Source organism: Podarcis filfolensis (genome assembly GCF_964270895.1).
Source record: "Podarcis filfolensis genome assembly, chromosome: 1".
NCBI lineage: Eukaryota > Metazoa > Chordata > Lepidosauria > Squamata > Lacertidae > Podarcis > Podarcis filfolensis.
In genome coordinates, this window is record NC_139604.1 from 78,771,060 (window position 1) to 78,783,290 (window position 12,231).

At 41.8% G+C, this 12,231-nt stretch overlaps 1 protein-coding gene across 5 annotated transcripts in view; it reads left to right on the top strand.

The window, feature by feature from the left end:
* ANO1 (anoctamin 1) overlaps positions 1–12,231 on the top strand; it is a 139,034-nt gene that overhangs the window by 116,694 nt on the left and 10,109 nt on the right. For all 5 annotated transcript variants that reach the window (XM_083601779.1, XM_083601778.1, XM_083601781.1 and 2 more), the window contains 9 exons: positions 1,863–1,937; positions 2,957–3,158; positions 3,857–3,968; positions 5,159–5,216; positions 5,555–5,655; positions 6,827–6,972; positions 7,644–7,796; positions 8,388–8,440; positions 11,714–11,898. In XM_083601779.1, coding sequence (XP_083457905.1) covers positions 1,863–1,937; positions 2,957–3,158; positions 3,857–3,968; positions 5,159–5,216; positions 5,555–5,655; positions 6,827–6,972; positions 7,644–7,796; positions 8,388–8,440; positions 11,714–11,898 — 1,085 coding nt within the window. The remainder of the gene's footprint in view (positions 1–1,862; positions 1,938–2,956; positions 3,159–3,856; positions 3,969–5,158; positions 5,217–5,554; positions 5,656–6,826; positions 6,973–7,643; positions 7,797–8,387; positions 8,441–11,713; positions 11,899–12,231) is intronic.

The window sequence follows — 12,231 nt, forward strand, 5'->3', positions numbered from 1 at the left end:
TTCAAATTTGTGGAAACTTTCTGAACTATGAATAACTATAGAAAACACAAATTGATTTGTTTTCCAAACTTTGTCTGTTTATTGTCTAATATACACATATACGTATTTTCCCCCCTCCCCCTGCCCCCTTCTTCAGCACTCTTGTTGGGACTGGTTCTCCTCTTTGTTTGGAATGGCACTGCATGGTTAATCCTTACATATTGACTGGTGTGGCACTTCTGCACGTGCCAGATGCTTGGCAGAGTTGCCTGCGGCTGTTTGTTTTTCCTCAGACAGCATGCGTGTGACATGCATGTGACATTAAATGCTTGTTGTTCTTGAAGTGGCCTTCTGTAATTATATATGACATCGCAATATTAACACATCATTCCCTGTTTTCAGGCTTTAAAAAATCAAATAATCTCCATGACACAGTGTGTTGAAATACAACGGTGATCACTCACCAGACCATGAAAATAAACAAGATATGATCAGATATTAATGTTACTATATCTGAGCCCAAAGATGTTGCCCAAACCTTTAAAGGCCCTGTAACATCAGGAGAAGGTGCTGCCACTCTGCTTCCCATTCTGTTTCTCCACCATTTCTTTTTGTCACCTTTCTTCCTTGCCAAATGTAGGGGGCAACAACTAGGCTCCTAGGTGAAAAGCCCAGGACAGAAACTCTTCTATATAGCAGCATCTGGCTTGTGGAACTCCTTCCCTAGGGGGGCCACAAAGTTGTCCCTATCTTTGCCTAACTTTAAAAACTATTTTGTTCCACCTGGCTCTTGATGGTTTTGTTTTGTTAATTTGTGTTTTTTTAAAAAATGTGTTGTTTCTAGTTGTTGTATATTGCCTTGGGAGCAGAAAAGGCAATTCATGAATACTTTTAATAAATAAAATGAACAAAAGGATGGAAGAAGGGAGCCAGTGGATGGATAGGATGGGAGATGCAGTGGTTTCATTCTGTCCTTCTGCTACGGGGCTTTTAAAGGAACTACAGCATATCTTAGTTGAGACTGAGCAGCTGTAAACTAATGCAGGCAAGACTGGTTTGACGAGTATCAAGGCACCATGGCGCTGAGATTCCACATCGCTGACCATGTTATTGACCATATTTTTCTTGGCAAACACATATCCACACACACATCATGTTTCATGTTGGCCCAGTTCATGCTGTCTTGCCCTTGAGATCATCTGCAGTATATCTGTATATTGTTCCATATGCTTGCCTCAGTACCAGTTTCCTAAATTTTACCATATTCAGGAAAGTAGCTCCTGTTCCTCTGACTTGAAACAGAAAAGACAAGCCAAATAAGCACACTCCTCGTTTGCATTCTTTAATCAACTTATTTAGTATCGCATTCATCTTTTCCCACAAACAATGGATTTTCATGAGTGATGAAACTTTCACAAAGTATCTTAACTTTTCTGCATTGTTATAAACGCATAGCAATGTTCTGAAGGGGGGGGGGGATTTTCATAGTGGCCAATATAAAATAGACTAAAATAGAGACAGAGATAAATGTGCTTTGACAATCCCTAAAAATCTGTGTTTTTGTAAAAAATAAAATAAAATTGCTTGGCCTCATAACACTGATAAACAAACTAGCTCAATTTGAAATAAATATTGTGATATACTGACCCCTTTATATAGTTGTAGTTAACTGAATTGACTCCACACTGTTCTGATGTTTGCCTCCTAAAATGTTTATTTCCATTCCTGTGTCTTTGCACTACTATCAAGTTATGCATTTGATTGCTTTCCTACACATCAAAGTTTGGATGACCGGCACAAATTAAAAAGAAAATGCTTTCGTCGCTACAGTATATGTGGCTATATTACATCTCAGGGTCATTGTGTTTTCTTTCATGCCATAGACTGAAAAAGAAAAACTGACGTGGAAAGATCGTTTTCCAGCATACTTCACAAATTTTGTGAGCATCATTTTCATGGTAAGTATTACCTAGTAAATGTTTATGGTTAAGTGTAATGCAAGATTTTTCAACGGGTGAGCAAAGCTTCTGTAACATTGGAGAAGGACCAAGCTTCTCGCTGACTTCTCTCAAGTCGATTTTTTGGGATGCACTTTCACTAGTCATTTTTTTTGTGATTTTATAGTTGATAGTCGTGACTACTGTATCATCCCCATTATGAGAACATAAGAAGAGTTCTGCAGGATCATACCAAAGACCTCTGTGGTCCAGCATTCTGTCCTTGCAATGGCCAGCCATATGCTACCTGAACTCCTGCGTTATTTTTTACAAATAAACATTTGAAGAGGATTGAAACAAATTCCACACACATAGACCAATACCTCCCCCCCCCCATCTATGAAATTTCAAAGCCTTTCAGCTAATTATTGGTCACGTTCAGTGGCGTTGTGTATGCTTGCTGTTCTTTCTTTTCCACAGTTTATCATGTAGTGTAACTGTGGACATGCTTCTCAGCCATGATTTAGTTATTTCCTTGGCAGTTTAGAATTCCTCTATAGCTTACATGGCCTTTAGGTTCACTGTTGATTGAATTACACCACCTTCTGAGAAAAGTGATACAGTAGCATTCAGAAATGGCCTTGATAATCTCAGTTAGGAGCAGCAATTTTCTTTAAAACCATGGACTGGTTCACACTACCTGCACCTCTGACAAAGCATGGCCCACAACTAGGGTTGCAGCAAGGCAGTCCTTCTATATATGGACACCTGTGTGAGCTGGTTCCTTTACATGAGAGCTGAATGTTGCCACTGCAATTTTTGCAGTGGTGGCAACCTGAAAAAATGCTACTGCATAGACACACAAAGGACAAATATGATGCATGAATTGGGCCCTAGGACAGAACTATTCCTCTAGTACGTTTCACTGTTAAACATTTCCTTTCAATCTAGATCTGGCCATCCTTTTAACAATTACTGACATCTAGACATTTTTACTGACATCTGCATATTCTTACGACATACTACTTTTGTCTTTCCAGATTGGACTGACATTTGCCATTGTTTTTGGAGTCATAATATACCGAATCTCCACTGCAGCAGCTTTAGCCATCAGCTCCACTCCCGGTGGCCGGTCTAATGTTAGAGTAACTGTCACAGCAACTGCAGTGATTATTAATCTGGTGGTGATAATAATCTTGGATGAAGTATACGGCTGCATAGCCAGATGGCTGACCCAGATTGGTAGGTATAAATCTTAAAAGTTATTTTGACTTAAAGCTACAGTTTCTTTAAATGGCCTGTCTTAAAAAAGCACAATTATTTCACTTTGGCCACACAGCCAAGAACAAAGCATGTCTAGCCAATGATATATATGAAATAATCACTTGGTATTATTACATGAACTTCTTTCAGCAACTAACATTGGTTTGATTATAAAATGGGGAAATGGACTTAGATTAATCAAGAGCTTCTTCACTTGCTATGGAGAACCAAACCATTTTCAGAAGCTGAGTAACGTAATTCATCTTCATTTACAGTCATTGCTTTCTTCATAGGGACAATAAATCAAGACCTGGAAAAATGAGGTGTCCAGTTATTGCTGAGCATGAACTTCTTAGGGTTTCATCAAACACAGAATTTTCCCTGAGTTACATTTCTTGTGATCAGACCAGGCTGATGTTTCCAATGAATGTAGTCCATACCTAGGCAGGACAATGCATGCAGCTCCAGACATGGAGAGGGTTGCTGGAAGCTGGAAGTTTTCTAGTTCCACCATCACCATACAGACAGGTCCTTCGGGTTGTACCCTTTCTTTTTTAAAAAACAACAACTAAACAGATCAAGAGAAGTCTTCCAAAATCTTAAATCTTAACAGGCTCTAAAATTTAGGTATTTGAATGCTTTTTTCAAGCACTCTTACATTAATCTTCTTTACACAGAGGTTCCAAAAACAGACAAGAGTTTTGAAGAACGTCTTATCTTCAAGGCCTTCCTTTTGAAATTTGTCAATGCCTACACGCCTATTTTCTATGTGGCTTTCTTCAAGGGCCGGTGAGTTATACAAGCAGTGAATTCAATACCTTTTTCAAGGACCAGTAAGTTGCATAAGGTGAATTAAATGTTTAACTTCAAGTGTTGCAACTACTACTTCAACCTGACTCTGAGACCTTATACAAGAACCAGTGAGTAGCAGGAGAAATCAATTAAATATTTAATAGTTACCTAGGCTGACACTGAACATTTGTTGAGATAAAGTCAGGGCCCAGGCATGGGAGTGGAAAGGTTACTGGGACCCAGAGATCCAGGGGAGCCTGCCAATAATATGTACAAAAATGCATATATTAGCATAATATGTGTGTAGAATTGCTTATAGTACTGAAAATAACAGAAAAAATGCATTGTTTTTAAGCAAATTTTACAGTCAAACCTCGTTTTGTGGACGGGATCTGTTCCAGAGGCCCGTCCGCAAGCCGAAAATGATGCACGCCGAAGCGCCATGATTTAGCGCTTCTGCGCATGCATGATTTAGCACTTATCTGCAAGCGGCAAACCCGGTACTTCCAGACGTTCGCCGAAGCGGACGCAAGCAGAGGCACACGCAGAACAAGGTTTGACTGTATTTGCAAAAATGTGTATATTATCAGAAAATTGCAACAAAATGCTGATTAATTTCCATGAGTCTACAAAAAATCACAAATTGATGCAGAAATGTGAAGAACCAAACTCAAGTTTAAAAAAAAAAGAAAAACAGAGAGAAACAAAAATTGATAAATTCACCCATTTATATCAGGATCCCTACTCAATGAGGACTAGGAGTCCATGCCCTGCAGATTATATAACTGGATTCAACTAATAAGTCCCACTGGTGGAAGCCCATTCAAGAATATCCGTTTGTGCAATGGTGCTCTCCCCCCCCCCCGGCCACACAGACACACTGTCTTCTGCTCCTGCATACTCCCCACACAACCAAAAGTGGCTCTGGGGTGGGGCAGAGGAACCCCTCAGAACAGCACATGGAGGATAGAGAAGGATGATTATTATTATTAAAGAACAATCTATAAACAAACAGACAGACAATGCTGAAATTCTTGCTCCAAGAGAACGATTGACATACCATCCCACTGAATTCATCCCAAAGATTCTATCTGGATGTATGGGAGATGTTGCAGGAGGAGTGCGACACCTTGTTCCTCTAAAATAGGCAGAACAAAAGACCAGTAATTGTTTCTGAATTTTCCTAGATTCGTTGGGCGCCCAGGAGATTATGTCTACATTTTTCATTCTTTTCGCATGGAAGAGGTAACGGCAGTTCATTTTGTGCATGCTTATTTCTGATCTAGAAAACAACCATGGTGTGGATACAAATTTAACCATCTGCACACAGAAGGGCAACATCATTCCACAGAAGGCTTTTGATCCAGCAGAGGGACCCCACTGACAGAAGTGGGGAGAAAGCAGTTTTCACTGATTTTACCCCCACCCCCTGCAGCCACTTCTCACACTGTTCCAGAGGGTCCTTCAGCTTTCAGGAACAGAGTTTAAGAGGCAGTAAGAGGCACAAGGAGAATGAACTTGATATAAGCCTGTGTTACGTTACCTAGATCCCCCTAATCTATGTATCTCTATTTCTCCTTTAGTGTGCTCCTGGTGGTTGCCTAATGGAATTGTGTATACAACTCAGCATTATTATGTTGGGCAAACAGCTGATTCAGAACAATCTTTTTGAAATTGGCATTCCGTAAGTAGCCAAGGACTGAGACCATCTGCTGTAAAATGCTTGCATATTAACTTGAAAGCAGAAATGCTATGTTGTTTTTTTGTTTGTCTGAAAGGCAGAAGGCAAGAAGACAGCTATGCTACATACAGTGGTGCCCCGCAAGACGAATGCCTCGCAAGACGGAAAAGCCGCTAGACGAAAGGGTTTTCCGTTTTGGAGGTGCTTCGCAAAACAAATTTCCTATGGGCTTGCTTCGCAAGACGAAAATGTCTTGCGAGTTCCTGCGGGTTTTTTTTCCCTTTTTCCCCCCTTTTCCCCAAGCCGCTAAGCCGCTTATCAGCTGATCCGCTAAGCCGCTTAACAGCTGATCCGCTAAGCTGCTAAGCCGCTTAACAGCTGATCCGCTAAGCCGCTAATAGCGCTAATCCGCTAAGCCGCTAATGGGCTTGCTTCGCAAGACGAAAAAACCGCAAGACGAAGAGAGTCGCGGAACGGATTCTTTTCGTCTTGCGAGGCACCACTGTACTATAAAATAACATGAATTTGCTTTATTATACAATTTTCTATATTTATTATTTTGCTTTTCAATCGTATGGTTCCTAGAGTGGTATACAACAGAACTTGGACAATAAAAAAAGAATTCTGAATCTACAGTGAAAACAAATTAAATTAAATTTGTTTGTTAACAGGTAATAGCAGAAGCTGAAAATAATCCTAAATACTGAAAGAAATGAAGGCTTAGTTCTTACAAAATAGCCTATTAATAATACCAATCTTTGCCACCCTTAGGGACTAGTGTGAGAAAGTGTATTGACCTCATCCCATTTACTTTTTCATATGCCTTGCAAATATTTAGACTGAATCCAAGGAGTAGCCCTACTTACAGTAAGGCTTCTGAGGCCTACCCTTCCAGTGTGCCTCTCAGACAAGGCATCTCTGAAAGTCAAATAAACTTCAGGAAGAGCCCTTGTTGCAACTGTAGACTGGGAGATGAAGCACAGAAGCCTCAGAAGGCACTCATGGAAAGTCTTGTGCACATCTGAGGGACCCTTTCGTTCCCCTCCACAGTCCCCATATAACTAATTTCATAATCAGCAAATTCACGATTTTTGTTTGGTTGGTTTTTTTGGTCTTTTGCTCTTACAAAACTACTGAAACTTTTCAAAGAGTTGTTTTTAATGTTTCGTCTTAGAAAAATGAAAAAATTCATAAGATACTTGAAATCGAAACGACGGCGTCCTGGAGACCACGAGGAATATTTGAAGAAAAAACAACGCTATGAAGTAGACTATAATCTGGAACCTTTTGCTGGTCTTACTCCAGAATACATGGAAATGAGTGAGTGAGATTTCAAGTGTTTAAACTAGGGTTTCAGTTTTTTAATAGCTTACAGTGCTACCCTATACAAAGAGTAAGTGAGCATAGAATCGCACCCTTAATCAGTGATAGATGAGTAATGGTCATGGTCAGTTTTAGTAGGTGCAGTGGCGTAGCGTGGGGGGTGCAGGGGGGGCGGGCCGCACCGGGCGCAACATCTGGGGTTAGGGCAAATCCATGGGTTAGGGGGCGCAAATCCACGGGTTAGGGGGCGCAAATTACTTGCCTTGCCCCGGGTGCTGACAACCCACGCTACGCCACTGAGTAGGTAATGTGTTTTTTAAATAAAAAGACTGAGTCTCAAGGGCAGGATTGTTTATTTATAAACTGTTTTGGATATGATTTGTTAGCATAAGATGGAATATGTAAGAAAAATGTTGGAGAGTCTCTTTCTAAGAGTTGAGCAGTCATTCCTTCTTCTACTTGGAATTGCAAATTCTCCCATGTTCTTGATATCTCAAAGTGACACATTACAGGGTCAGCACCTACCTACATTCATATGCATATGATCTGAGAGTATTGTGGTTTCAGTAGTTAGCACTGGCTGTTTGTGGGGAGCTGTTTCCAAAAATACATTCCATCTAGAACAGCATAATGTGCAAACTACAGTGTGTTTTCTTTTTAATTTTCAGTCATCCAGTTTGGGTTTGTAACCCTGTTTGTTGCATCTTTCCCACTGGCTCCCTTGTTTGCGCTCCTGAACAACATCATTGAAATACGTCTGGATGCAAAGAAGTTTGTTACTGAGCTTAGAAGGCCAGTTGCAGTAAGAGCAAAAGATATAGGTAAGCAGTTCACTAACAGCACAGTAACTAGTTGATATTATTCCTTATTTATGTCACTTTGCCATATGTGATGGATGAGGCAGGACTCTTATTTTAGTTTTGTGTTTTAAATTTCAATCCTCCTTTATTCTACTAGGGAAATTCAGGTCTGCTAACTGCATAAGGTGATGAGATGATGACACTGGTAGTGAAGATGATACTTAGTCAACATTTCAATCCCAGAGCAGGGATCAAGTAAATAAAATAATAGAAAAATATCTATATGCGGAAAATTATCTATCTATATACACACACACGCACAAACACACAAATGGACAAAGTGTAAACAAATGGACAACTCCATCACTAAACTAAATAGCAATAAGAACAACAATTAGGAGATTGAAGCAGGATCTCACATATGGAGCAGAGTGTATGAGATAATACATATGGAAGAAGATAGTATTTAGAGTACTTGAGCCCCAGGCTGTTTAGGCCATGGAGATAAAAACCAGCACCTTGAACTTGTACAGTGATGTTATTTATAGTTATCCATTCTTATGGGTAGCCATTTTAAAGTCTTTTAACCTTCTGCTTGTCTTTTCCCTCCAGGAATATGGTATAATATCCTCAGAGGTGTAGGAAAACTTGCTGTGATCATAAATGTAAGTAATTCTTTGCAAATAGTGATTGATCACGCCGATTCTTAATTTCCTTTCAGTTACTTGGAAATGTTAACATTATAGACATGTATTGTTCTGTATCTTGTTTCATACTCCCCTTTCCCAGGCACAGGGCAGAGTTTCAGTTTCCTTTGCAAAAGACAGTGAGCTCATCTTGTTGCAGTATTCTATTTGCACTTTTTACAAATGTACAGTTGTACATTGCAAATGTGAATAGGCCTTACAGAAGCATATAAGCAACCACATAGGTAGGCGGTGTCACTCAAAAGACTGCCTGCTACCTGAGACTGCCTCCCCTCACAAACTTCTTAGATCCTGTACCAAATCTGACAAAACTTCTTTCCATTCCTATCCTACCAGGTGAGTGCAGCTCTCATTCCAGATACCTGCAACAACCAGTTGTCCGACAGTGACTCTCTTCATCTCATGTCTAACACCTGCTTCTTAAAGGCAATAGCTCAGGGGTCAGCAAACTAAGGCCCGCAGGCCAGATCAGGGGTAATTGCCTTCAGGATCTGGCCTGTGGACTGTCCGTGGATCGGCATGAGGATTCTGTTTGTTCGGCCTGCGCCAATTTTTTTTCTGCACCATTCCATTTCCCCACACACACACCCTCACACACACCCGGCAGCGCCTCCTCCCTCCCTTCTCCTGGCTTCTTCCGCCCTGCCTAGAGGAGGAAGAGGGCTGCCTGAACGCCATTTTAAGCAGCCCCTCTCCGGAGCCAGTCCTTTTGCACCGCTCATCTTCCCTCCACCACTGCCGCCACCCTGGTGCTCTTGTGGGCCAGAGAGTGGAGCAGACGAGCTTGCTCTGCCTACCCATGAGAAGCAGTGGTGGCGGTGGCAGCCCCAGGGAAGGTGGGGGGGTGGGGAGGAGGACTACTGGAGGACTACTGGCCCCCCTTGCCTCTTCTTCCAGCTCCCCCCCCCCGGTGCTGCTTCTCCGGCCCGCCACAAGGTGTGAGGGACAGTGGACCTGCCTGCGGCTAAAAAAAATTGCTGATTCCTGCAATAGCTGTTAAAAGGGGCAGGGGGGAGAGTTGTTTAAAACATAACTGACCTAGGTTGTATGTTCTGTATTATATGTCATACTTCTTTTAAAACATCTCAACAAAACTAATTACAATCATTAGGCTTTTCATGTTTAGAAAAAGCCATGTGGCCCAGTGGGCCAGTCCGTTTTATCTTGATGCATCTAATAGCCCTGTTAAAATGGATGTTTTTGTGTAACACAGTGATCGTTTATTTATAGAGCTGGTTTGTCTTCAGTTCTTTGCCGCGCTTTAAAGGGCATCCCGTCTTTCGAAGCTCACATAATTCAGCTGGCATTTGTTGTAGTTGGAGTAGAGGAAAACACTGCAATGTAAAAAAAACTTAAGAGATCACCAAACAATGATTTAATAACATACTAGCAGGATGTCCAGGACGCGGGTGGTGCTGTGGGTTAAACCACAGAGCCTAGGACTTGCTGATCAAAAGGTTGGCGGTTCAAATCCCCGTGACGGGGTGAGCTCCCGCTGCTCGGTCCCTGCTTCTGCCAACCTAGCAGTTCAAAAGCACGTCAGAGTGCAAGTAGATAAACAGGTACCGCTCCGGTGGGAAGGTAAATGGCGTTTCTGTGCGCTGCTCTGGTTCTCCAGAAGCGGCTTAGTCATGCTGGCCACATGACCTGGAAGCTGTATGCCAGCTCCCTTGGCCAATAAAGCGAGATGAGCACCGCAACCCCAGAGTCAGCCACGACTGGACCTAATGGTCAGGGGTCCCTTTACCTTTACTAGCGGGATGTCCACCAAATAGTTAGGAATATATTTGGGAAGGCAGCCATAAAGATGTGCTGAAGCGAAAGCATGTGCCATGCTCAACTTCTATTTCCAGCTGGCTTTGCCCACCCTTTTCTCTCTGGGTGCCTGCTTCCTCTGTCTTTCTGGTCCTTCAAGGAGTCATCTTTATGTGAGGCCCTTACCTCCTTCCCTTTTCCCCTTCAGATGTGGCCCATCCCTGTAGCCATGTGTGTAAAATGCTCATCCAGTGATGGAAAAATATGTGAAAGTGTGGAATAGAAATTGGCAAGAAAGTCTCCCCGCTTCTGCTACTCTTGCACTGCCTCCCAGTTGTGCTCAGTCAGAAGCTGTGTCGGTTGATGCTCACCTCTGTGTGTCCACATTCATTCTTGACTTTTTGCTTCCAAGCTTGTTAAGCACGACATTCTTTGTCCTTTTCCTTAATGCAATATGTGTCGGTTATTAAGCTTCCAAATGGGTCTGAGTGTGGAATCGGTACATTGGATTCGGAAGCCACTGGTGGAGAAAGCCAGGAGAAAACAGCAATATTCCCTTGCGAGAAAAATGGGGAACCTGTGGTCCTCCAGGTGTTGCGTGGCTTTTGTCCTCCAGATGTCCCAAGAACATCTGGAGGACCACATGTTCCCCACTCCTGCTTTATAAGAATCCTTTGGAAAAGGATCATTTGGGCCCCAAGCAAATTACTATATGTTCCCCAAATGCTTCCCCCCCCCAATTTGCTGGTGGTCCCTCTTGTGCTCACACCAGCAAATCTAATTATATAAGATTTATTAATATTATAAAGGACCAAAAATTTTGGTACGTTTTTGAACGTTTGAGTCTTCCTGGATGGAGTGTTTTCTGGTTTTTTTAAACAACTACTGTGTGTCATCCCCTTTGTGGTATGGACATTCATTATTGTTTGACAAGATTATAATAAATTTGAGTGCCCTTGATTTGTAGCATCTGCCTAGGCTGACCCAAACTGCTATTACTTTCAGACCACATCAATGCAAAGTGGTTCAAATGGCTCGCTGCACACAACAACAAAAGCAAGAGGGGATTCTTACACACACGCCCCTTAATGCCTTAGTAATAAATAAATAAATAAATAAGTGGATATAGAACCAGAGAGAGCAGAACACTGCAAATGTTGCACTTATACTGAAAGCAGAACCATATTGAAATTAGAAAACAATGAAGGACCTGTTTTTTATTGTCCACATGATGTTATGTCCTCAGCCAACCTCAATTGCTCATTCTCAATTTGCTGCAGTTCTAGAGTTCGAATATCAAAACTTCTATGGAGTGAAGAAAATCATTAATCTGCGGATTATGGCCAGAAACCAGCCTGATTTATAGCAATCCATCTGCTCATAAGCCCAACTGGGGGAGGAGACAGTTGAGTTTGGTTATGAAATCAGTCAAGCATTGCCTGAATATTGCGCTCATTGTTTACTCTTATGGCTTAGGCATTTGTGATCTCATTCACATCTGACTTCATTCCACGCCTCGTGTACCTGTATATGTACAGTGAAAGTGGCACCATGCATGGCTTCGTGAACCATACGCTATCCTATTTTAATGTCAGCGATTTTCAAGATGGAACAGCTCCAAATGACGCTATGGAGCTTGGCTACCCAGTCCAAATATGCAGGTACATACTGTTATTTCCTTAAAAGAGATTTTTCCCTGGGATGTTGACCCATTCATGCATCTCAGAAGGACTCATAATTAAGTTTCCATGTATTTAGGTTGTATGGATTTGAACATGGATTTGTGGCTACCACCTTCCATCTGCATACAAATCTTCCTTCTGTGTATATCCACTATCTCGTCTCAGTTGTCATGGTCTGAGCCATACCATTTCCTTTCCTTGACACCTTTCTCGAAGCTTGAAAACTGTCGACTTCAGAGCTTCTCCAGCTCCCCCCAAAGCTATGGCCCATAAGAGTGCCCCTGAGGCCTCGATGTGATCTCATTTCCTCCC